At 38.3% G+C, this 27,205-nt stretch overlaps 1 protein-coding gene and 1 pseudogene across 1 annotated transcript; one reads left to right on the forward strand and one right to left on the reverse strand.

Annotated features, from left to right (window-relative positions):
- The first annotated feature begins 3,188 nt into the window (after positions 1–3,188).
- Positions 3,189–5,724, forward strand: LOC132640437 (peroxidase P7-like). Its single transcript, XM_060357025.1, has 4 exons — positions 3,189–3,479; positions 3,775–3,966; positions 4,183–4,348; positions 5,096–5,724. Exons 1-4 carry the CDS (start codon positions 3,264–3,266, stop codon positions 5,488–5,490), a joined length of 969 nt encoding a protein of 322 aa, XP_060213008.1. The 5' UTR covers positions 3,189–3,263; the 3' UTR covers positions 5,491–5,724.
- Positions 5,725–11,464: 5,740 nt separating this feature from the next.
- LOC132639187 (uncharacterized) lies at positions 11,465–17,698 on the reverse strand (annotated as a pseudogene).
- Positions 17,699–27,205: the final 9,507 nt, after the last annotated feature.

Here is a 27,205-nt window from a genome sequence, read left to right on the forward strand (position 1 = left end):
TAACTTCGTCTTCCTTTTTCTATTATTTCCTGACATTAGGTAAATGTAACATTATTTCGTTAGAATGTGCTTAGAACAAGTCAAACATATTTAACTTTGGAGGGTTTTAATTAGAATTAGAGGCTTCTAATGTGAATGTACAAATATATGATATATTATGTGTAAGCGAGAATATGACATTACTCAAAAATTAAAGATCCTTGAAACTTTATGACAAAAAAGAGGCTGGCTAATTATTATGGAAAAAAAGATGTAGAACTTCAATTTCCTGGAAATTTCAATCTACTTTTGAAAAGCTACTACTAGATACTAGTCAGAGCCCCGAATTTGGACATAGTTCCGCTATTCTCTTAGTCAAAAGTAATTATGAGTAGGAACAATACAATTCTATCTTCTTAAAGGTAAACAAGGCCTGAGCTAATAGGCTTACAGGTTCATCAGAATCTAATAATATTGGCGCATACTCTCATCTACTTAATATAAATAATGTATCAAGAATTCAGTAGTTTTTCTCTTTTTAAAATCTAGAGTCCATAAACTTTAAATTCTAATTTTGCCTATGAATTTAAGTAAAAGAACTAAATTTTAAATTAAAGTATATGCACCGTATAAAATATATTTATAAATCATGTTATGTACAATATAATTATAAATGAATCTTTATAACAACCAATAGTCTGTGACCTGATAAAGATAATAATTAAGTCAATTGTAATAGGTTAAATTACATTGATTATGTAAGATATCATGTATAGTATATAACTTAAATTCTCTAACGTTTTCTTCGACCTTTGTTTTGTCTAGACAAGGATTCTTCGACAGTTCTCTAATCTAATTACTTTAACCATGCAAAACACAAGTCAATGATTAATCTACTCTACGTGAGATGTCGCAAAAGTTTACTTTAGGCACCTTTATTCCCTTTAAGTAGTGTCTTTGGTCTTCACCAAATCATAAGATTACTGTGTTTATTTGGGTCCCTTCCTTGACAAACTACATGTATTTCATTCCCAAAATGTCAAACTTCTTTAGTTTCTAGTACTTCTCACACAGTTTATAATTAGGTAATACCTGGATCTGGTATTATTATTCAATTTTATCATTTACTTTTCAGAAAATCAATCAATTTTCAGTTCACCTAACAATTTAGGTCCTGCGCACCGATATTGTACTCTCACTATCAAATTAAGCTGACTTCTAATAATTGACAGCTCAATTTCATTATCCAGCCTAATATAATTGCATGTGAAATAGAGTAACAATTTGCTATAACCACTTAAATTTCATTGATATTATAAAGATTCTTCACATTCACCAATATATATAACTAGGATGTAATTAAGTTATATACTCTGCAGACACCACACTATTTTTTTAACACTATCTACTACTAAAGGCGTGAATTAATTATGAGATTTATTGCTAATCTATCGCTAGCTAAAAGATTTTGTAATAATAATCAGTCGATAATCCGTCATTAAGTAAAATTAGTAGACGGAGTTTTGTTGTTTAGGAACATAAGTTGTCCATCCTATTCCTTTTTCTTTTTTTAGTAGTGAGCACCGTATATATTTATGATGTTATAGCAGGTCTCTTACTATTTATTCCATGTTACCAATGAATACAACTATCTAATAAAGTGATCGATAATTACATTTTCAATGACCTAATTATGTTTAGTACACGGTCGATACATTGAACTTAAACTCATAGTATAACTATTGGTGCGCTTGCTTTAATTATTCTTTTCAAACTCAGAATGCCATGCAAATTCATTCTTCGTGTATATAAGAGACTTGATTGTATATATTCTCACCTTAACTTATGATTTATATTAGCAAGCTAAATTAGTACAATTTGGCATAAATACCAAGTGTGAATAAGTATTTATCAATGTAATATTCGAAGATAAAATAACTAAATGTAAGGATATGTACTGACAATTAAAAAAAATCATTTCATTTACGAGGAAATTATAAACAAATGTTTATGATAAATAATAATTTATAATTTCATAAAAATAATAACTAAATCCATTATAGTCGGTTGAATTATATTAATCATGAAAAGAATCTTCTCGCTATCATGTTACGTATATAACTTAAATTCTGTAATATTATCTTCAAACCCCCGCACCCCACCCTCACCCCCACCTTTTTTTTTTTTGGTCTAAACAAGGATTCTTCGACAGGTGTAATCTAGTTACTTTTAACGCAAAAACACACCGTGAGATGTCGCAAAAGTCTACTTTTTGTGTCGTCTTTGTCTTCACCGAATCATAAGATTATTCTCTTTATTTGGGTCCCTTCCTTTGACTAATTTACATATTTGACACTCAAAATGTCTAAACTTATAAGGCAATACCCCAATCTGGTGTTATTTAATTTTACCATTTAAGGATCATGAAATCAATCAATCAATCTTTTATTCACCTAACAATTTATGTCTTAGGCGCTGATATCGTAAAGAACATTCTCAATATCAAATTAAGTCAGACTTACAACAATTGGTAGCTGGACGATCTTCAAAGTCGGTCTGATATAATTACTTGTAAAATTGAGTAACAACTTGTTATAATGAGTTAAATTCCATTGATGCTATAAAAAATTTCACACTGACCGATATATAACTAGGATTTAAGTTATTCTTACACCAACAATATGATGATATTTTTATACTATCATCATAATTTAAATTTAACCTGTTATAGAATGCATGTAATGTAATTACCATATATTCCATGTTAGCAATAAATACTACCCCTCTATCCCAATTTATAATATTCTTTTTTTTTTTTCAGTCTATCCAAAATAGAATGACATATTTTTATATTTCAAAATAATTTTTTATTGAAATTCCCATTTTATTCTTGATGAGATGATTTATTGGCACATAAATTTCTATAGTTTACTGTCTTTATTTCTTTATAAAACTTTGTGTCACGTTACATAAATTAGGACGAAGAGACATACCTAGTAATACAAAGCCACTGGCAATTACCTTTATCAATACATCGAACTTAAAGTCATATAACTAATTAGTGTCCTTGCATTAATTATTCTTTTCAAACTTAGAATGCCATGCAAATTCAGTCTTCGTGTTAGGTAACCTGCGGAAAGCAATTACCTTGAGAATGCTTTTGCCTATAGTCAACAAAATTCCCAATAAATACTTGACACTTCTCAACAACCTGTGCATAACACACTTCTTTATCTTCTCTATTTTTTTATTTGCTCCTCCAAATTAATTAGTCAGCTTTTGTGATGGCTTCTTTAAAGATTAATGCTATAGTTGTTTTGTTTATGCTAGTGAGCTTACTAATTGGAAGTTCCTCAGCTCAGCTCTCAACTAATTTCTACTCAAAATCCTGTCCTAAGCTTTATCAAACTGTGAAATCAACAGTGCAGTCAGCTATTAACAAGGAAACAAGAATGGGTGCTTCTCTTCTTCGCCTGTTCTTCCATGATTGCTTCGTCAATGTAATATTCCTACCATTTTCATATTCCTCTGTCTTCATCATTTTATAGTACTCCCTCTGTTACATTTTATATAAACAACATATAAAATAAAACAAAAAACTTTATTATCTGTCTCACGTAATTGACACTAATTGTGTGAAACTTCCTTTTGTGTGTGAAACTTCCTTTTGTTTCACAAATACATATGTACTTTTAAAAAATGCTCTTGTTTATTCAGATTCTTACCTTTTTCTTTTTTGGTTGTTGTCTTTATTGCTCAATGACTTCAATTTGTCACGATTTGAATTTACTTCAGGGATGTGATGGATCATTGCTCCTTGATGACACATCGAGCTTCACTGGAGAAAAAAGGGCTGCTCCAAATGTGAATTCTGCTAGAGGATTTGAAGTCATTGACAACATCAAATCTGCTGTAGAGAAAGTCTGCCCTGGTGTCGTTTCTTGTGCTGATATATTGGCTGTCTCTGCTCGGGACTCTGTTGTCACGGTAAGTCCTAATCTATGTTGCTCGGATCATACAAGAATATTTTCGCACCCATGCCGGTTCTTCAAAAAAATGCATAGTTTTTGGAGAATTCTCCACATATCTGATCATATTTTGAAAGAGGCCGAGCAACATATTTTGACTTTTTCAAGTAAAACAACTGCATTTTATGTTTATTTTCGTATGAGTATTTTTGTGACTCATGTTGTATTTATGCAGCTTGGAGGGCCTAATTGGAATGTAAAATTGGGCAGAAGAGATGCTAGAACAGCAAGCCAAGGTGCTGCCAACAGCAGCATTCCTCCTCCTACTTCTAACCTTAACCGACTCATCTCTAGTTTCAGTGCTGTTGGCCTTTCCACAAAGGATATGGTTGCCTTATCTGGTTTGTGTTTTTCCCAATAACTGCCCTCTTTTTTATTTTAATAAATGACGGGTGTGTTTGAATCAGTTTACGCGTACCTAACTAGTCCATCTTGTACTTTGTTACCTCCCATCACATATATGTATTGTGTAACTCTGCACAACAAGTCTTATGAGACATGCAGAAATAAATTGCCTAGCATCTTTTGTCTCTGATGAGATTTGAACCTTGGTTTATACTTTATAGTAATTCCCCTCCTTAAAAAAGATACCCACAATCCAAAAGAATTAACTGTTATTATTAAATGCCTATTTTTAAGGTTTTAAGCAGTTTTTTTTTTATGACACTCCGGTATCTGAAATATACTAGCTCAACTAATTTGAATTCATGTCATGTATAGTCCATTAGGGGTAATACTCCCCAAGTCCCAACCAAGAGAATCACCGGTCCAAAATCTCAAAACGGAAATCTGTAGTTAAGGGGGAGGGGAAGATCTCATCTATTCCACCATACTCCTCTCTAGGTTTAACCAATTAGTATTTACTATGGATACGTATCACTTCTATTAAAGAATGTTCATCCCAACTCACTAATTATGGCATCAAAGATCAAACAGGTAATTACAAATCAGAAATATCCCCTTAAGACCAATACCCCACCTCCAAAAACAGAGGAAATTCATACTAAAATTTAATTGTGGATATATTTTACCCCACCTCCAAAAACAAAGGAAATTCATAAAATCTATTGTATGTTTGTGTTTAACAGGGGCACACACAATTGGACAAGCAAGGTGCACAACATTCAGGGCACGTATATACAACGAGACCAACAACTTAGACACATCATTTGCAAAAACAAGACAAAACAACTGCCCAAGAAACTCAGGCTCAGGTGACAACAACTTAGCACCACTCGATCTCCAAACACCTACAAAATTCGACAACAATTATTTCAAGAACCTTGTTAACAAAAAAGGTCTCCTTCATTCTGATCAACAACTGTTTAATGGTGGATCAGCTGATTCGATTGTGACGTCTTATAGTAATAATCCCAGCAGTTTTAGTTCTGATTTTGTGACTGCTATGATTAAGATGGGTGATATTCGTCCACTTACTGGTTCTAATGGAGAGATTAGGAAGAATTGTCGTAGGAGAAATTAAGTGTTGATTTTGGTATTAATAATTGTGTGTGTGCAGGTGTGAAAAATGTCAACTTTGACATGTTTGCTTTTTTACTTTTTACTTTTCTTTAAAAGTTTTCTTTCTTAATATGCAAGCTCAATGTATGTTACCTTGTTGAATTTCAAACCACCAGCTTTGTCTAGATAAAGAACTGTATTTTTATCATTATTGGAATATTATGAATAAATTAAAACACCCTTTTTGTTAGTTGAAGATACTGCGAAATTTTTGTTGATGTCCTTTTTTGGATAGTTAGTATTTAGTAAACGGAAAAGGATCAAAATTACCCCTGAACTTTGAAAAATAGTTCATTCATACCCTTCGTTATACTTTAGGGCCAATTATACCCTTACAGTTATACTATGGGGTCAATTATACCCTTATGACTAACGGCTGCCACGTGACATCATCCCAACCCTTCAAAATTATTTTACCCTCAAATAATTTTTTACCCACTAAAATAACTCAACAATTTTTTTTTCTAGCAAAAATAATACGAAATTATTTTTATTTTTTTTCCTGGAAAAAGTATCCGTATTAATTTTGCTCGAAAAAAAAAATCAGGTCGGGTTGAGTTATTTTAGTGGGTAAAAAATTATTTGAGGGTAAAATAATTTTGAAGGGTTGGGATGATGCCACGTGGCAGCCGTTAGTCATAAGGGTATAATTGACCCCATAGTATAACTGTAAGAGTATAATTGACCCTAAAGTATAACGAAGGGTATGAATGAACTATTTTTCAAAGTTCAAGGGTAATTTTGACCCTTTTCCGTTTAGTAAATGACCATTTTTTCTTGCAATTTATAGACTTTTTAGACCACGGTCTAAAGATAAAAATCTAATGAAAGAACGTCAGGTCATATGGTTTAAAAATTTATAAGTTATTAAAAACGCTAGACGATAAGTTAATATTTTGTCTATATGGTTGAACAATATAAAAGCAAATATTAACAATCACAGCAGTTTCAGCTCTGATTTTGTTACTGCCATGATTAAGATGGTGATATTCGTCCACTCACTGGATCTAATGGAGAAATTAGGAAGAATTGTCGTAGGAGAAATCAAGTGTTGATCAGTTAATTTTTGTGTGTGTAAGTGTGTAAAATGTCAACTTTGACATGTTTGCTTTTATTTTTGGGAAAAGGACAAAAAGGGCCGTCCGGCCCAAAGTATTCCCACCGGATAGCCCATGTTTCTCCAAACCCAAAGTGTAGCCAGCACGGCCTTTTGGCGGCTTTAGTCACCACTAAAAGTCCGCTGCAAAAAAAGGGACTATTTGTGGCGGCTTTAGTCGCCACTAAAGATCAATTTTATTTTATTTTTTTGATAAAAGCCACAAAAGATCAACTATGTATAGAAAACGTATCATACGTATAAAAAATGTATCATTATTGTATAGAATATGTATCCCTACTATATATGTATAGAAAATGTATCATAGGTTTTCCAGGAGGGTCCTGATAAACTAAATCCCATTTTCCAGGAGGGTCCTGATAAACTAAATCCCATTGTCCAGGAGGGTCCTGATGACTAGATCCCATTATCCAGAAGGGTCCTGATAAACTAAATCTCATTTTCCAAGAGGGTCCTGATAACTAAGTCCCATTCTCCAGGAGGGTCCTGATGACTAGATCCCATTATCCAGAAGGGTCCTGATAACTAAGTCCCATTCTCCAGGAGGGTCCTGATAACTAAATCCCATTTTCCAGGAGGGTCCTGCTAAACTAAATCCCATTTTCCAGGAGGGTCCTGATAACTAAATCTCATTCTCCAGGAGGGTCCTGCTAACTAAGTCCCATTCTCCAGGAGGGTCCTGATAACTAAGTCCCATTCTCCAGGAGGGTCCTGATAAACTAAATCCCATTTTCCAGGAGGGTCCTGCTAAACTAAATCCCATTTTCCAAGAGGGCCCTGCTAACTAAATCCCATTTTCCAGGAGGGTCCTGATAACTAAATCCCATTTTCCAGGAGGGTCCTGCTAAACTAAATCCCATTTTCCAGGAGGGCCCTGCTAACTAAATCCCATTTTGCAGGAGGGTCCTGATGACTAGATCCCATTATCCAAGAGGGTCCTGATAAACTAAATCCCATTTTCCAGGAGGGTTCTGATAAACTAAATCCCATTTTCCAAGAGGGTCCTGATAAACTAAATCTCATTTTTCAGGAGGGTCCTGATAAACTAAATCCCATTCTCCAGGAGGGTCCTGATAACTAAATCCCATTCTCCAGGAGGGTCCTGATAACTAAATCTCATTTTCCAAAAGGGTCCTCATAAACTAAATCCCATTTTCCAGGAGGGTCCTGATAAACTAAATCCCATTTTCCAGGAGGGCCCTGCTAACTAAATCTCATTTTCCAGGAGGGTCCTGATAAACTAAATCTCATTTTCCAGGAGGGTCCTGATAACTAAATCCCATTTTCAAGGAGGGTCCTGATAACTAAATCCCATTTTCCAGGAGGGTCCTAATAAACTAAATCTCATTTTCCAGGAGGGTCCTGATAAACTAAATCCCATTTTCCAGGAGGGCCCTACTAACTAAATCCCATTTTCCAGGAGGGTTCTGATAAACTAAATCCCATTTTCCAGGAGGGTCCTGATAACTAAATCCCATTTTCCAGGAGGGTCCTGCTAACTAAATCCCATTTTCCAGGAGGGTCCTGATGACTACATCCCATTATCCAGGAGGGTCCTGATAAACTAAATCCCATTTTCCAGGAGGGTCCTGATAACTAAATCCCATTATCCAGGAGGGTCCTGATAACTAAATCCCATTTTCCAGGAGGGTCCTGATGACTAAATCTCATTATCCAGGAGGGTCCTGATAACTCAATCCCATTCTCCAGGAGGGTCCTGATAACTAAGTCCCATTCTCCAGGAGGGTCCTGATAACTAAATCCCATTTTCCATGAGGGTCCTGCTAAACTAAATCCCATTTTCCAGGAGGGTCCTGCTAAACTAAATCCCATTTTCCAGGAGGGTCCTGATAACTAAATCCCATTTTCCAGGAGGGTCCTGCTAACTAACTCTCATTCTCCAGGAGGGTCCTGATAACTAAGTCCCATTCACCAGGAGGGTCCTGATAACTAAATTCCATTTTCCAGGAGGGTCCTGCTAAACTAAATCCCATTTTCCAGGAGGGTCCTGATAACTAAATCCCATTTTCCAGGAGGGTCCTGATGACTACATCCCATTTTCCAGGAGGGTCTTGCTAAACTAACTCCCATTTTCCAGGAGGGTTCTGATAAACTAAATCCCATTTTTTCCAAGAGGGTCCTGATAAACTAAATCTCATTTTTCAGGAGGGTCCTGATAAACTAAATCCCATTCTCCAGGAGGGTCCTGATAACTAAATCCCATTCTCCAGGAGGGTCCTGATAACTAAATCTCATTTTCCAAAAGGGTCCTGATAAACTAAATCCCATTTTCCAGGAGGGTCCTGATAAACTAAATCTCATTTTCCAGGAGGGCCCTGCTAACTAAATCCCATTTTCCAGGAGGGTCCTGATAAACTAAATCCCATTTTCCAAGAGGGTCCTGATAACTAAATCCCATTTTCAAGGAGGGTCCTGATAACTAAATCCCATTTTCCAGGAGGGTCCTAATAAACTAAATCTCATTTTCCAGGAGGGTCCTGATAAACTAAATCCCATTTTTCAGGAGGGCCCTACTAACTAAATCCCATTTTTCCAGGAGGGTTCTGATAAACTAAATCCCATTTTCCAGGAGGGTCCTGATAAACTAGATCCCACTCTCCAGGAGGGTCCTGGTAACTAAATCCCATTTTCCAGGAGGGTCCTGCTAACTAAATCCCATTTTCCAGGAGGGTCCTGATGACTAGATCCCATTATCCAGGAGGGTCCTGATAAACTAAATCCCATTTTCCAGGAGGGTCCTGATAACTAAATCCCATTATCCAGGAGGGTCCTGATAACTAAATCCCATTTTCCAGGAGGGTCCTGATGACTAAATCCCATTATCCAGGAGGGTCCTGATAACTCAATCCCATTCTCCAGTAGGGTCCTGATAACTAAATCCCATTCTCCAGGAGGGTCCTGATAACTAAGTCTCATTCTCCAGGAGGGTCCTGATAACTAAATCCCATTTTCCAGGAGGGTCCTGCTAAACTGAATCCCATTTTCCAGGACTAATTCACATTTTCCAAGAGGGTCCTGCTAACTAAGTCTCATTCTCCAGGAGGGTCCTGATAACTAAATCCCATTTTCCAGGAGGTTCCTGCTAAACTAAATCCCATTTTCCAGGAGGGTCCTGATAACTAAATCCCATATTCCAGGAGGGTCCTGCTAACTAACTCCCATTTTCCAGGAGGGTCCTGCTAATTAAATCGCATTTTCCAGGAGGGTCCTGATTTTTTTCCTCGCAATACTTGCGCCTTGCATTTTTCAGAATGTACCTGTAGGTAGCGAATAAAATTTTATGTCCCTGTTTCAAACAAAGAAAAATTTTGTGAGTTTCAAAATTTTGTGGTTGGTTTGTGGCTTGGCTATGAAAGCAACTGCTTTTTGCACTTGTCCTGTTTGGCTCAGCTTTTAGACAGTTATCACATCCTGTTGACCCACGGTATTACTGACTCAAACATGGTTGCAAAAATGTCTCAGAAGTAACTTCAACATCAGACCATACATCTCTTGTTTCATAATGTCCGTTAACTCAAACTTTATTGAACCTTGTATTTCACTGAATCTAGAACCTATTAACGGTCGACAGTTGGCTGAGTACCTTACGCCGACTGAATTATGTTACCTTCATGTTCTAGCCAAGATGTTTTGCTTCGCAATTGGGAAAACTGGTAGCAAGTTTTGTGATCCTTTCTTACTTATCTCGCAACAGAATAACTCAAAAGAAAAAGCATGAAATCCAAATGATGAAAGAAAAATAAAAGATAAAGATGAAAAGAGGTTAACAAAAAAATGTCCCCTCCGAGAAAGAAAAGAACAGGGAAAACTTATCTGAATGTTGTAGCCAGCTCCAATGATATGACATGCATTTTGGTTTAATCAGCCTGATTTTATCCATCCTAAATGTTTATAAAATCTTATTAACTCTTTGACTTCGAAACCGAATGTCTACGCCCAACAACTGTGTCAAAATCAAGGCCTTCATACAACCAGTGGACCAACAAGTCTCACTCATTTTCAATTCTCTCAACTCACCATCGCCTTATGGTGCTCGTGAGGGTTTTCACCAGTAAGACTCTCATTTTTTTTTTTCATCTCACCATCGCCTTACGGTGCCCGTGAGGGTTTTCACCAATAAGACTCTCTCATTTTCATTTTTTTCTTCCATCTCCCTTATGTTGATGCCATAAGTGATGTCAATGATACAAATGCCTTATACTCATAGCTTGCTCAGCCTTGACATTCTTAATGATTGATCTGAAGGTCTTTTATTTGGTTGTAACGTGGCTTTTGGATAGGGTTGGAAATAAAGGATGGCATGGAGGCTCAAAGACAATACAAAAGTAACAAGGGATGAGACTTACAACATTTGGAATCAACTCAAAAGAAAACAATAACTTCTGTTCCAGTTTCTTCGAAATGGGAAATTTTGGATTTTCTTTGGCTGGACCGAACCCCAGAATAAGGCTGCCTACGTATCCTGCCGAGACAAGAATCAGGTCGAACGTAGTTCAGGACAATTTTTTTTTTTGTTGTTGCTGTTTTTATTTTTATATATATATATATATATATATTTATATATATATATATATATATATATATATATATATATATATATATATATTTTGTTTTTTTTAATAATATTTATGAAAAGCTTGATTCCAGACGAGGGTTGCGAAAGAAAAATAAACTATAGCTCAAAAGGGGTAGCAAGGGATGACATAATGTATAGGTAGCATAATAGAATGCCTTCGTCATATCAACCCTTAAAAATATCAAGCACCTAACAAGTAATCCAAAGGTAGGGAGATGAAGATCATACATAATATCTTTTCACTGCATCTGCACTGATGGCAGTTTCAGACATTGTGCCTTCTATGTCTGTCAGATACAAAGCACCATTGGGCAAAACCTTCTTCACCACGAATGGCCCCTGCCAATTTGGGGCGAACTTGCCTTTGGCCTCGGCCTGATGTGGAAGAATCCGCTTTAACACTAATTGACCCATTTCGAAATGTATGGGACGCACCTTTTTGTTGTGTGCTCGTGCTATCCTCCCTTAATACAGTTGACCATGACATACCGATGTTAATCTCTTTTCGTCAATCAGACTCAATTGCTCTAAACGGGTTTTAACCCACTCATCGTCATCAATTCCAGCTTCCTCAATGATTCGAAGGGACGGGATTTCAACTTCTGCAGGTATAATCGCTTCGGTCCCGTATACCAACAAATAAGGAGTTGCACCTACTGAAGTGCGAACAGTTGTGCGATAACCCAATAAAGCAAAAGGCAACTTTTCATGCCATTGTATCGAACCTTGCACTATTTTGCGGAGTATCTTTTTAATATTCTTATTAGCAGCTTCCACAGCCCCATTTGCCTTCGGACGATATGGAGTTGAATTCCGATGTGTAATCTTAAACTGCTGACATACCTCATGCATCAGATGACTGTTGAGATTCGCCGCATTATCTGTAATGATGTTGGAATGAACAAAATCTACCACGGCTTTTTTAGTCACCGACTTGAGAGTTACTGCTTCTACCCACTTTGTAAAGTAATCGATGGCCACCAAAATGAACCTATGCCCATTGGACGCTTTCGGTTCAATTGGCCCGATCACGTCCATCCCCCAAGCTGCAAAAGGCCATGGAGCAGACATTGTGTGTAATTCTGAAAGAGGAGAATGTATCTGAAAGAGTTACTGCTTCTACCCACTTTGTAAAGTAATCGATGGCCACCAAAATGAACCTATGCCCATTGGACGCTTTCGGTTCAATTGGCCCGATCATGTCCATCCCCCAAGCTGCAAAAGGCCATGGAGCAGACATTGTGTGTAATTCTGAAAGAGGAGAATGTATCAAGTCACCATGTACCTGGCATTGGTGACACCTACGAACGAAACAGATAGAATCCCGCTCCATGGTGAGCCAATAATAGCCTGCTCGAAGAATTTTCTTTGCCAAAACATACCCGTTCATGTGCGATCCACAAACTCCTGAATGTATCTCAGTCATGATAGTTGAAGCCTCTTTAGCATCTACACACCTCAAAAGTCCTAAATCTGGAGTCTTTTTATACAAAATTCCTCCACTTAAGAAAAATCCGCTTGCCAGTCGTCGAATAGTTCTCTTCTGGTCACTGGTGACATGTGATGGATACTTCCCTGACTCGATGTATTCTTTAATATCATGGAACCAAGGCTCACCGTCAAGTTCCTCTTCGACTGTATTGCAATAAGCATGTTGATTGCGAGTTTGTATGTGTAAAGGGTCAATGTGAGCCTTGTCTGGGTGTTGGAGCATTGAAGACAAGGTGGCCAAAGCATCAGCAATCTCATTATGAATCCTAGGAATGTGCTTAAACTTCACTGTTATGACCGTCTGCATAGATCTTGCAACCACTGTAGATATGGTATAAGCTTCAAATCACGGGTTTCCCACTCTCCTTGAACTTGGTGCACTAGCAAGTCTGAATCCCCCAATACCAATAATTCTTGAATTCCCATGTCGATAGCTAACCTTAAACCCAAAATGCAAGCTTCATACTCCGTCATGTTGTTGGTACAATAAAATCGAAGTTGGGCTGTTACAGGGTAATGTTGTCCTGATTCCGAGATAAGCACGGCCCCTACCCCAACTCCTTTCCTGTTAGCAGCCCCATCAAAAAACAACTTCCAACCCGGATCGTTATCCGAAATTACCTCCTCGAGGCATGACACTTCTTCATCAGGAAAGTACGTTTTCAATGGCTCATATTCTTCATCCACTGGGTTCTCCGCCAGATGGTCTGCCAAGGCTTGGGCCTTCATCGCGGTCCGAGTCACATACGTAATATCAAACTCTGTGAGTAATATCTGCCATTTTGCAAGCCTGCCCGTGGGCATGGGTTTCTGAAATATATACTTCAAAGGGTCCAAGCGGGAGATAAGATAAGTAGTGTAGGACGAAAGATAATGTTTCAACTTTTGTGCAACCCAAGTCAAAGCGCAACACGTCCTTTCTAGATGAGTGTACTTAGCCTCATAAGTAGTAAACTTCTTGCTGAGATAATAGATTGCCTGTTCCTTATTGCCTGTAACATCATGTTGACCCAATACGCAACCAAAGGAATTGGTCCAGAACCGATAGGTACAATATTAAAGGTCTCCCAGGCTCGGGAGGAACCAATACAGGTGGATTCGACAGATACCTCTTGATTTTGTCAAACGCTTCTTGGCATTCGTCAGTTCATTCAATTGCAGCATTCTTCTTTAACAACTTAAAAATGGGCTCGCAAGTTGTTGTGAGTTGAGCAATAAATCGACTAATGTAATTCAACCTCCCAAGTAGGCTCATTACCTCGGTTTTGTTCTTTGGCGGTGGTAACTCCTGAATAGCTTTGATCTTTGCAGGATCCAGTTCAATACCACGCCGACTGACTACAAACCCCAAAAGTTTCCCTGACGGGACTCCAAATATACATTTCGCTGGATTGAGCTTAAGATTGTACCTGCGAAGCCTTTCGAAAAATTTCACCAAATCCTTGACATGGTCAGACTGCTTTCTTGATTTAATGATCACATCATCCACATATACTTCAATTTCTTTATGCATCATATCGTGAAATATGGTGGTCATCGCTCTCATATATATTGCCCCAGCATTCTTCAATCCAAACGGCATGACTCGATAACAATATGTACCCCATTCTGTGATGAAGGATGTCTTCTCTGCATCATCATCATCCATAACGATCTGGTGGTACCCTGCGTAGCATTCTACAAAAGACGCAATCTCATGCTTAGCACAGTTGTCTAACAAAATATGGATATTGGGCAATGGAAAGTCGTCCTTCGGGCTTGCTTTGTTTAGATCACAATAATCTACACACACACGCGTTTTGCCATCCTTCTTCGGAACGGGGACAACATTGGATAACCAAGTAGGGTATCGAGCGACTCGAATGACTTTGGCCTCAAGTTGCTTTTCGATTTCTTATTTAACCTTCACACTCATGTCTGATTTTAGTTTCCTTAATTTCTGCTTCACAGGAGGGAATGTGGGGTCATTTGGCAATTTGTGAACCACCAATTTAGTACTTAAACCCGGCATATCATCATAAGACCATGCCAAAACATCCTTATATTTAAACAAAGCCTGGATTAATTCTTTCTTGGAATGTGGTTGAACATGCACACTTAGCTTAGTTTCCCTGACATTATCTTGATCTCCTAGATTGATTGCTTCGGTTTCATTCGAATTAGGGTTCGTTTTATCTTCGAAGTGTTTCAAATCCCTGCTTATTTCCTGAAATACTTCTTCTTCATCATATTCAACTTCTTGGTTCATTGTTTCATGGTTAGGTCGGATTTTAAGATCTGGCTGAGAATTCCGCATGCATGTCATATCATTAGAACCAGCACAAACAGAATTGTACAAAAGAAAATAAAAAAAAAACACATTAGAATTTATGGAAAAGACAAATTGCATTTCATTGAAAGGAAGGATAGAAGGGTTTGAACATTAAAACAAGCGAAAAATAAAAATTCGAATTACAACCCTGGAATAACTCGGATAAAGGAAAGGAAAACAAAACAGACTACCAAAACTCCTTCCTGGTTGGGAGAGGAGTGACTTCCCAATTGCTGAGTTGGACATCAGGGCCGATGAACTGCACATCCGCGTTATTGGGACCCCCTCCAATTTCAACCATATCAGCTTCAACAAACAAGTTCTGGAAACACCCAATCAACCCAAAATCCACGTCCAGTACTGGCTGGGAAAAACTGCTGGTGTTCTTGACGAAGGACTTGTAGATCGGTGGCACAAGCTTAGTAAGTGACCATGCTTCTTTTTTTTCGCTTTTTGACCCTCTTTCTATCTTCAGCCGTTGGTTTGAACCCCAGACCAAATGGACCTGGACTCTCATGTGGACACACCGGATAAACCATACCTTGTAAAGAGGACCCCAAGCCTTTTCCTGGCTCAAAACCATGTTTCAACATTTCATTTACCACCATAACAGATGTTGGAGGCAATTGCGGTCTCAGAATGGATTTCCCTTCAGGGATCTGCTCAGCTACCACTATCTCAGAAGCTTGATACACTAGTGTTTCATCAGCATTATCCACTTCAATAAAGGGAACAGTGGAGTCTTTATAAATGGACAAATCCCCTTCACCGTGAACGATCACTTCTTGCCTGTCATATTCAAACTTGATCATCTGATGCAATGTGGATGGGATTGCCCAAGCCATATGTACCCACGGTCTTCCCAACAACATATTATAGGAGGCATTGATGTTCAATACTTGAAAATCTATGGTAAAATCAGCAGGACCTATTGTAAGCACAAGATCTATCTCACCGATGGCGTCAGTTTTCGCTCCATCAAAAGCTCTAACACACACATTGTTTGGTCGAATTCTTTCAGTACTTACATTTAGTTTTTGTAAGGTTGACAGAGGACAAATGTTTGCACCAGAACCCCCATCAATCAAAACTCTCGTGACATAGGAAAGCTCACATTTTACAGTAATATGAAGGCTTCGGTTATGTCCAGTACCTTCAACGGGTAGTTCATCATCTGAAAAAGTGATTATATTTACCTCAAAGATCCTCCCAGTAATTTTCTCCAATTGATTAACTGTAATCTTAGTAGGGACATAGGCTTCATTCAGAATCTTCAACAAAGCTTTGCGGTGTTCATCTGAGTGTATTAATAAAGACAACAAAGAGATTTGAGCAGGGGTTTTCCTTAATTGCTCCATAATGGAATAGTCTGGCAATTTCATCTTTTTCGAGAACTCTTCAGCTTCTTCCTCTGTTACTGGTTTCTTAACGGGTATTTGGCCCTCCCTCACCTGTTTGGTTTTCCTTAACTCTTCCGGAGCGAAGCATCTTCTTGAATGAGTCAGGCCCCCTACTTCGTCTACCTCTTCGATGATTTCCTTCCCTTGGTAAGTCACCATAGTCTGATTATAATTCCAGGGAACCGCCTTAGCATTAACTATTGGAAGTTGTGTCACTGGCTTAATAATGATAGGGGTGGTGAACACCCCTTTGACAGTTAAAATAGGCCTGCTCGACACCCCTAGCACGATCAACTTTGGTTTCCCCTAACTTGCCCCAACCTTCACTGGAGCTCCCTTCACAATCAATAAGAGTTTCATCGCGTCTGACTGGATTGGTCTCTTTGTAACCTCATTTAACCCCAAAGGTGCTGTTTTTGCCGAATCTGCCACATTTACTGATTTCTCCACGCCTGCTTCAATCTTCATGATAGGCTTGTACGGAACATCAGACCCATCACTACCATAGATCAACTCCAACATGTTTGTTTCTTTATGATTTGGTAGTGGGTTTTGATTGATATTCGGTATATCTGCATTTTGCACCACAATTTGTTGTGTATCAATCAAATCTTGGATTGCTTTTTTCAAATACCAACATTTCTCTATATTGTGTCCCGGGGTATCAGAGCAATAAGCACATCTTTGAGAGTAATCAAGATTTTTCGGAGGCGGGTTTGGGATCCTTCCTTCAATTGGGCTTAAAACATTTAATGCCCTCAGCTTTTGAAACAAATCAGCATATGATTCCCCAATGGGGGTAAAGTTATCCTTGACCGTATTTGCCCTTTTATACTCTGGCTTGGGCCAAAAATTGAATCTGGGAGGGCCTTGGTAAGTCTGTGGAGGTAGAGGACGGACTTGCGGGGTTGGTGCGCGCCATTGTGGGTAACAAGGGGGCTGGACATATGGCTGCGCACTGTATATGGGGTACTGAGGGGGCGGAATAGAATATTGTGAGTTTTGGGGAGGGAAGTAGTGTTGTGGGTAATTATATGGATCTTGGGTGTAGTTTTGGGGTTGGGGTTGAGTGTATTGGCGAGTTGGGCCCCTCGGGTTTCGCCGTACCCCAGACGCAACTGTAGCTACATCTTCCTTTTTCTTTTTTCCACCAAAACTCCCTGAACCATTTTGAATGGCTTGGGTTGTTGCCTTCAACGCGGCAAAGCCGACAATGCGTCCTGTTTTGATTCCTTCTTCTATTATTTCTCCCATTTTAATGGCCTCAATGAACGGTTTTCCTAGGGCCAGGATTATGTGTTGATAATATGTCTCATCTTGGGCCTGGAGAAAAGTCTCCACCATCTCTCATTCTCTCATTGGTGGCTTTACCCTTGCAGCTTGTTCACGCCAACGAACCGCAAACTCCCTAAAACTTTCGGTAACTTTCTTCTTCAGGTTGGTTAGAGACTTTTTATCAGGAACCAGATCAATATTGTACTGAAATTGTTGCACGAACTCATTTGCCATATCATCCCAAGTATGCCATTTCACAATGTCCTGATCAATAAACCATTCCGAAGCTAAACCAGTCAGACTCTCCCAAAAGTAAGTCATGAGCAATTCCTGATTACCCCCAGCTCCTCTCAGTTGGTTGCAGTATCTCCTCAAATGAGCTATGGGATCACCGTGCCCAACATACTTGTCAAACTTCAGTGTCTTAAACCCCGGAGGTAAGTGAACACTCGGGAACATACACAAATCACTGTATGAAACGCTTTTATAGCTTCCTGATCCCTGCAAGTTCTTCATAGCTTGTTCTAGACTTTTCATCTTCCTAACCATTTCGTCATGCTCTACATTCTTAGTAGCAACTCCATACTCAGCGCCAAGATGCGTAACCGCATTCTTAGCAGGACCTCCATATTCATGGCCAAGATGCGAAACCGCATTCTTAGCAGGTCCTTCAGAATCGATTAAAGGACTAAAATGTAGAGTTTGATGATAAGGACCAGGAGCCCCAAATGCAAAATCGGGTGCAAAATGCTGCTCTTGACGGATGTCAGATGGTGGCACAAGGTTTGAGCTTTGCATAACCGCAGGTGGCGGTATTGTGTAAACGGGCCTTACATTTGCAACATGCTTGGGTTTAGACAGTGGGTATGTATAGGCAGGCCCGGTGGTTGCAATCCCGAAATGATCGGTCCTGATTGGTACCCTTGGAGGACGACCTACAGAAGTTTCCGCCGTATTGGGCAAATTGGTGTAATGACCGAACCCAGGTGGGTACACTGAGTCTTCCGCAGTAGATAACGGTGCTTGTGAGCATGCCTGTGCGGCAGAAGTGATGTCGGGGAACCCAGGGATTGACTGAGGAGGTTGCTGACCATTCGACCACCCTTGCAATATTTCAATCATTTGTTGCCTGAGAATTCTATTCTCCTCAGTGATGGCAGATTCTTGTTGAGCCACCCGTTTCATTTCATCCCCCGCGTTGATCATCGGTAGCGAAGTCCCTTCCGTCATTCCGGTACTGCCCTTTGACCTTGTGAAATAATGGTGCGTTGCCAGTATGGCCACAAACCAACCACTTTTACCTTAACTCTTCTCTGTAAAACAACCAATGTTAGGGTTAAGCAATTCATAATCACTCATTCATATGCATGTATCAATTCTACCATGGCAGGCCCTATGTCTCATCCCGGCTTATCTAGATGCAACCTCGCTTTTTTTTTTTGCATCGCTCATCTCTCTTTTCTTCTTCTCCCTTCTTTCTTTCAACCTCTTTAGAAGCTTCGATCGAACCCGTTGGGGGTTGCCTACGTATCATGTTGAAAACATGAATCAGATCGTAACGTAGTTCGTACAAATAGCTGGGTTATTTTGAAAACAAAATCTTTTCCATTGATTTTCAACTTTCATTCCATCATATTTACAAGGACTCAAAGAAAGGGTGAAAATGAAATAAAATCGACTCCACTAGTACTAAAGACAACGTAACACTGACTCAAAGGAAAAATGAAAGAGCGAAAGGTAAAAGACGAACACGTTGACTGCATCGACACTTCTATTCCTTGTCCCCTTCATGATGACTCTGATTCAGCTGCCCACCCATATCCTTATATAAACCTTGCAGTGTACGGGTGAGATGATCGACAAAGGTAGGTATTTGCGAATGAAACTGCTCGTAGCCCAATCTTTCATATTCCAAACCTGCTTGTGAAGAGCGAATGGCCATACCTCGGACCCTACCTCGAACCGTCCCACATTTGTACTCCAATTCTTTTATCCTTAACTCACGGGCAGCGGCCTCTTCTCTCGCCTTTTTCTCACGCATGGTCACTGACTCTAATTTCTCCTGTAACAACTCCCTTTCCTGAATTAACTGGGACATATCAGAGCCTACATTTTGGCGAGCCAAGTTCCTTTTTGCTTCCTCCAATTCTTCGTGAAGTTTATCTTGGGAGCGTAACCACTCAGCCTTCTCTTTTTTAAATTGTTCTTCTTTTCGTTCAAACTCATTCTGCTGCTGGTGCATGTCCTCTTCAAGGATGATCAATCTCTCTTGCAAACCTTGTCTAATAATTTTAGCACGTTCCGCTATCTGTGACCCCCTAATCGTGGCCAGTTGAAGCTTTCCTTGTAGTGCGGCTGTTTTGGCCCTTTCCTCGGCAATTTCTACATCCCGCTGCTGAATTATTGCCCTAGCGTGCTCCGGGTCTGTGTTTATGGTTTGCAGTGTGGATTGATAATCTGCTCCTACTTCTAAACGGGCTTGTCTGATCTTTTCCTCATACTCCATTTGTTGTTGGGCCAAGTTTGCTCTAGCACGCTCTAAATCTGCTTTTAAGAGTAGATTGGCGGCATGGTGCTCCTTCATCGCCATCGCGATTTTTATGTCCATTTCGGCTTCATAATCTACTGGCCCTTTTATGGATCTCTTGGGTTGAACTTTCACAACTGGTTGGTTCTCGAGCCATATAGGGTATCCCGGATGCACTTTCCCCGAATGACGCTCGGTAACCATTGTATCAAATGTCATAACCCGACAGCCATTCCAAATCTCCACAACCAATCCTTCAGGCAAGGGGATTTCTTACCTCAAATACAAAATTCGTCATGTCTTCTACCACAGGTATTATCTGGCGCCGACCCAATTGTCGTAAAACTCGTAATGGTACGTACGGTTGAACACCCCTAATACCCATCAATAAGAGAAATGGGCGATGCGTAGATGTGTATATGACTTCTCTCCAAGGGAACCAAGGGAAGTTCCAAGTGATCTTATCTGACGTTAATGAACTAAATTCTCCAATCCATGCCTCCACACCATCCGGTTGCTTATAATCCTTCACCCTAGTTTCATAGCTTGAAATGTAATCACTCCGATCATGAACAAATCTTGCCACGTGACGGGGTCGGAAGAGATGCTCCACTATCCACATTTGCAATAATATGTTACACCCTTCAAAGTAACCCTTTCCCTTTTGGCAAACCGTCAAGGCCCGATAAATATCCGCTAAGATCATTGGCACAATGGTATGATCTTTCTTTGTGGTCAAGACGTCTACTATCCCGGCTAAACGGATGTTGATTTTCTGCCCCCTTCTTGGGAAGACCATTATTCCTAAAAATGCCACCATGAAGGCAAAACGACTGTGGTCTTTCCAAATTTCAAACTTTCCTTTATTACTTAGCCTTTTCCCAAACCTCTCAAACCCGTCTTTTATCCCGTACCTCTCATACAAGAATTCTACAGAAACCCAACCTTTGTCCAGGGATTCCAACCCTCATCCAAAAATTCTTCCTTGCCCTTTTTCTTCTCACCCTCTTTGCGCTTAGCGATGTTCATTTTTGTGAGGAAACTGTTCACAGAAATAAGTCTTGGGGCTACAAGCTTTTGGCGGTGTAGGTTCTCACCAAGTCCGGTATAGCCAGCAATTTCCTCTAAGGTAGGGGTCAGGTCGAAGTCTGAAAATCGGAACACATTCTTTGTAGGGTCCCAAAAGGATAGCAAAGCATCAATCACGTCCCTCCTAGGGTCGATTTTCATAATGTTGGTCAAGAACCCCAAATTCTTAAAGATCTTTGTGTGTTCTAGCACATCCATTTCATTCCACCATGTCCAAAGTTTCCAAGGGACCTCATGAACAACCTGAAGTGGTATACTACCATCTCGCTTCCTCTTTTGACACTTCCCACGGCCCGAATGAAACATGTTGTACCTATGGATGTAAATACATGGTTAAGACTTATATAGACTTGTTGGATATGAAAGTACTGACCTTTTTAGACTTGGACTCATGAATGCACGTGGACGACAAATAAACTTATAGAAAAATATGTGGTTTTAAAAGCTAAGGCAAGAAAAATCACAGTCAATCTCCGTGTGGTTTTTTATTTTTATTTTTTATGACAGCAGTCTACTGTGACCCAGATAGCAAAACTCAACAAATTTTCCCAACATTGGACTTGAAAAACCAAACCTAGAGTGAATTGTCTAAATAACCTGTCGCTGATTCGTGGGTACGTTTAATTTATGAAAAGGACTCTGCGAAGTGACTTAGTATATGTATTGTTTTGACAAACTAACCTGACACAAATGGACAAAAGGACTACACAAATGACACAAATGAACCTCTCAAACCTGAGAAGGTGGGGCCGAACTCGAGAAGAGTTGCCTACGTATCTCACGGACGGTGAGAATCAGGCTCGCGTAGTTCGTATAAACTCAACAATATGGGGATGATATTTGACCTCCTCTCTTTTCTTTTCTTTTTTTTTTCTTTTTTTTTCAAGAAGGGTAGGGCCAAAATGGTTTTTTTTTTTAATGGCCCAAAAGTCAGTGATATTTATCTCTCTCGAACCCCCTTGGTTATCCTAAAGCCGGTCAACAATCAGACACCTTCCAAGTATATTACAATTAGCACATTGGATGCACATGTTGGTCTGATAAAAAGGTCACCTGTCCTAGTCAGACCCGGCCCCTGTGCCGAGTCCCACTAAGTCAAAAGCACGTGATGCAGATAAGCGTAGCCTACTAGGGATATCAGTTCTGCGTTTTCAGTTCTGCTAGGTTTAAGACCTAATGGCAAAGGTGTCTAGACTGGGTCACCCGAGCGGACAACTCGAGCCGGGGAGGGGCAATACTGTCGGTAGCAGTGCTATTCCGACTTCATTGCTTATCCTGTCCCGCCTAACATGTGTGACTAACATCCTTCACCGGGCGCCAAGACGCTCCGACTTTATCTCGACAGAAAGTTAGGATGCATAACTGCATTCCTGTGCCCGTGTGTGAAGTGTTTCAGAGATTCAGAAGGGTGCGCGAGAGAAAACAGTTTAAAAATACAGTTCAACAATATCAAAGCGGTAAATGAGCGACAGTTAGCACATTAGGCCCAACAAAACATAATAAATCCAAATAATAATAAAAGCCAAGTATAAGGCAATATCACAAAGCTCGAATTCTAGTTAGGATCCCCAGCAGAGTCGCCACAGCTGTCACACCCCTTTTTTTGGGCCCCCACGCTATAAGCGCGCAAGTTTTTATTATTAAAGGGTTTTTCCAATTGAAGTGACGGTTTTGAGTAGGGATTAGTTATTTTACAGAGTCGCCACTTGGAATTGAGTTTTGGTGTTCCAAGCCACCTTATGAATCCCTAATCAAAAGGAAATGACTCTTTTATTATGGTCCGCGAAAACAGAAGACCGGGTAAGGAATTCTGTTGACCGGGGAGAAGGTGTTAGGCATTCCCCGAGTCCCGTGGTTCTAGCACGGTCGCTTTATCGACTTATACTTAGCTTAAATTAACCTTTGAATATATTATGTATTTGAGCCTTGATTTGCCCGTACGTTTATTGTTGAACATTTATTGGTCTTAAACCGGATGTGTAACCGCATTCCGAATCTTTTAAGTGTCTCAAAGTAAGATGCATAACTGCATTCTTATTCGAAACAAAATTAATTATTAAAATGAGTTCGGCCAAGGTACGTAACCGCATCCTTGAGTTATTAAAAAGAACGTCTCAAAATAAGATGCGTAACCGCATTCTTAATCGAAACAAATGTCTTGAAACGTGCCTAAAGCTCGTCTAGCGTGAAAGGCAATTATTTGTCTCTGAAATTCGAGACTTAATATTATTCGGTTATTATTCTTGGATAAAGCATGCTTAATAGAACGTTTTCAAAATATCAGTAATGACTAACTAAAAAAAAAATGATTCAAAAATTAGCACGAGGAACAACTACACAAGCAACTAAAGTGACTAGAAAATTGACGTTATTTAAACTTCACTATCTGAACACTTAGAAATCCCCCAAGTTCAACATTATTTTTTATTCCAATAAGATAATCCCAAATGTTAACTAAACGAATTAAATTTTCACTACTGCAAATTTTTTTTTTTTTTCACACTCTATTTAACTTTATTCCTAACTTTTGAACCTATGGAGTACCCCTTTTTTAATCAAACAAACGCAGGTAAATGAGACTTATACATACGAAGGAAATGAACCAAATTAGTAATCAAAACACTACTTAGTTTAGACTAAAACAATTAACCAACTACTCATGAGAACCTTTTTTTTATCCAAAACTAATACAAGAAACGTTTTTAAATCTATGTAGTCCAGAACAAAATCCATATCATCCAAAACTACTCAAGGCAATAAAAATTAAGCTAAGATGGTCATGCTTTAGGAAACTACATTAACATCAGATAAAATGTAATCTTCCCTCTTATTTTTAGTTTTTCATTGACAAAAAAAGCAATAAAAGACTAATATATATATATATATATATATATGACACCTAGACCATTAACATTCCTTTTATTCACGTTAAACTAATAAGGAAAGTCCAATCCATCTTTTTGATAAAGATATTATCAACATATATAACTAACTAAAACAAACTATAGCATCACAAGAAAACTTACCATTAATACATGCATGGTACAATGAACATTGTATTTAAAAAGTTGTAGACACGTGATTTTTGACCCTCCCCATGTGTTTCACCTTATAGTGTTTAAATATTTTTTTTATTTTTAATTCTTGACGTGTCGATTTTATTCTATTTTTATTTAGTAGGCTTATTTGCGAAAATCAAAAAGAACAAAATATTTGCTATTTTTAGAGTATAAGTTTTGTGTTTTAAAGAAAGAAACATTACAAAAATATGCTTTGTAGGTTTTAATTTTTCTTAGCCAGTTATTTATTTTAAGATTTTTTTTCAGTTATCTAGAAATAGTTATTAAATATTTTCTTTTTTTTTGTTTTTACATTTAAAAAAAAATGAGCAAATAGAATTGTACCACCTCATCACAAAAGGACAAAATTTGATAACAAACTTTATCACAAAAGGGGAGGGGTTCACGTTTTTTTAAGGGAAACATTATTGTTAGGGGTGGGGCCCACACAATGAAAAATAAATGATGAAAAAAAAGGTGGACACGTGACTAAAGGAAAATGCACACAACACACACAATACATGATGGATAGGGAGCATGTACCAACTTGTCACGACCCAAATCACGGATCATGCGGGCACCCACACTAACCCTCCCTGGTGGGCGAACCCTTTAGGTAACTACCTTAATTTGATACAACAAGCGGAATAAATACTTTTATTATAAGAAATTCCCAAAACCTGGTCTAGACTCATACAAGAGCTTCTAAGAAGTTTACAATTTGAAGTAGATAAGAGACTCAAACTGGATACAACTTCTGTTTAAGGATAGAGAACAACAGAAAACTAAGGAGAGACTCTGGGTTGCAAGATCTCAAATAGCTCACCCAAACGTCTTTGACGAATGCCTCGAAACGGTCGTGAGACTCCGAACATCACCTGAAAATTACTCTACACTCCTTAGATAGCACACAAAAATAGGAGTAGGAGGGCCCACCTTTTTATTTTTGTTTTGTTTTATTTTCCATTTGAGGAACATATACATAAGGGGGGGAATCATTTTTTGGGGGGAGAGATATAGAGAAATAGATAGAGAAGGAGAAAATACACGGCCAGAGAAAAACTCTCCATCTTCATTTTCATCCCAAGATCTAAAGCCAACCATTTTCTTCTTTCCACAAAAAAAAAAAAAAAAAAATCTGCAACACATAAGAAACCATTACAGCAACTTGTTTTCGACCATAATAGCAACGACCTAGATCTTGAAACTCCATAGTAGCCTCTTCTCCAAGAAAATGCACCATTGAGTTCGTCGTTCCCGTTTGCGGTCCTCCGGTTAGTCGATCTAGTCCAATCTTATAGATTCAAAGAAACAGTTTGTTCACTTAAGGTCAATTTTTATCTCATTCTCTCATCTTTAAAGTGTTCAAATCTTGTCATTTTGTTGGATTGCGATGGTGGTTTTTTTTTGTGTTTAAATACAATGTTCCTTGTACCATGCATGTATTAATGGTAAGTTTTCTTGTGATGCTATAGTTTATTTTAGTTAGTTATATATGTTGATAATATCTTTATCAAAAGATGGATTGGACTTTCCTTATTAGTTTAACGTGAATAAAAGGAATGTTAATGGTCTAGGTGTCATATATATATATTGGTCTTTTATTGCTTTCTTTGTCAATGAAAAACTAAAAATAAGAGGGAAGATTACATTTTATCTGATGTTAATGTAGTTTCCTAAAGCATGACCATTTTAGCTTAATTTTTATTGCCTTGAGTAGTTTTGGATGATATGGATTTTGTTCTGGACTACATAGATTTAAAAACGTTTCTTGTATTAGTTTTGGATAAAAAAAGGTTCTCATGAGTAGTTGGTTAATTGTTTTAGTCTAAAATAAGTAGTGTTTTGATTACTAATTTGGTTCATTTCCTTCGTATGTATAAGTCCCATTTACCTGCGTTTGTTTGATTAAAAAAGGGGTACTCCATAGGTTCAAAAGTTAGGAATAAAGTTAAATAGAGTGTGAAAAAAAAAACAAATTTGCAGTAGTGAAAATTTAATTCGTTTAGTTAACATTTGGGATTATCTTATTGGAATAAAAAATAATGTTGAACTTGGGGGATTTCTAAGTGTTCAGATAGTGAAGTTTAAATAACGTCAATTTTCTAGTCACTTTAGTTGCTTGTGTAGTTGTTCCTCGTGCTAATTTTTGAATCATTTTTTTGTTTTTGTTTTTTTGTTTTTAGTTAGTCATTACTGATATTTTGAAAACGTTCTATTAAGCATGTTTTATCCAAGAATAATAACCGAATAATATTAAGTCTCGAATTTTAGAGACAAATAATTGTCTTTCACGCTAGATGAGCTTTAGGCACGTTTCAAGACATTTGTTTCGATTAAGAATGCGGTTACGCATCTTATTTTGAGACGTTCTTTTTAATAACTCAAGGATGCGGTTACGTACCTTGGCTGAACTCATTTTAATAATTAATTTTGTTTCGAATAAGAATGCAGTTATGCATCTTACTTTGAGACGCTTAAAAGATTCGGAATGCGGTTACGCATCCGGTTTAAGACCAATAAATGTTCAACAATAAACGTACGGGCAAATCAAGACTCAAATACATAATATATTCAAAGGTTAATTTAAGCTAAGTATAAGTCGATAAAGCGACCGTGCTAGAACCACGGGACTCGGGGAATGCCTAACACCTTTTCCTCGGTCAACAGAATTCCTTACCCGGTCTTCTGTTTTCGCGGACCATAATAAAAGAGTCATTTCCTTTTGATTAGGGATTCATAAGGTGGCTTGGAACACCAAAACTCAATTTCAAGTGGCGATTCTGTAAAATAACTAATCCCTACTCAAAA

This window comes from Lycium barbarum, chromosome 5 (genome assembly GCF_019175385.1).
Source record: "Lycium barbarum isolate Lr01 chromosome 5, ASM1917538v2, whole genome shotgun sequence".
NCBI lineage: Eukaryota > Viridiplantae > Streptophyta > Magnoliopsida > Solanales > Solanaceae > Lycium > Lycium barbarum.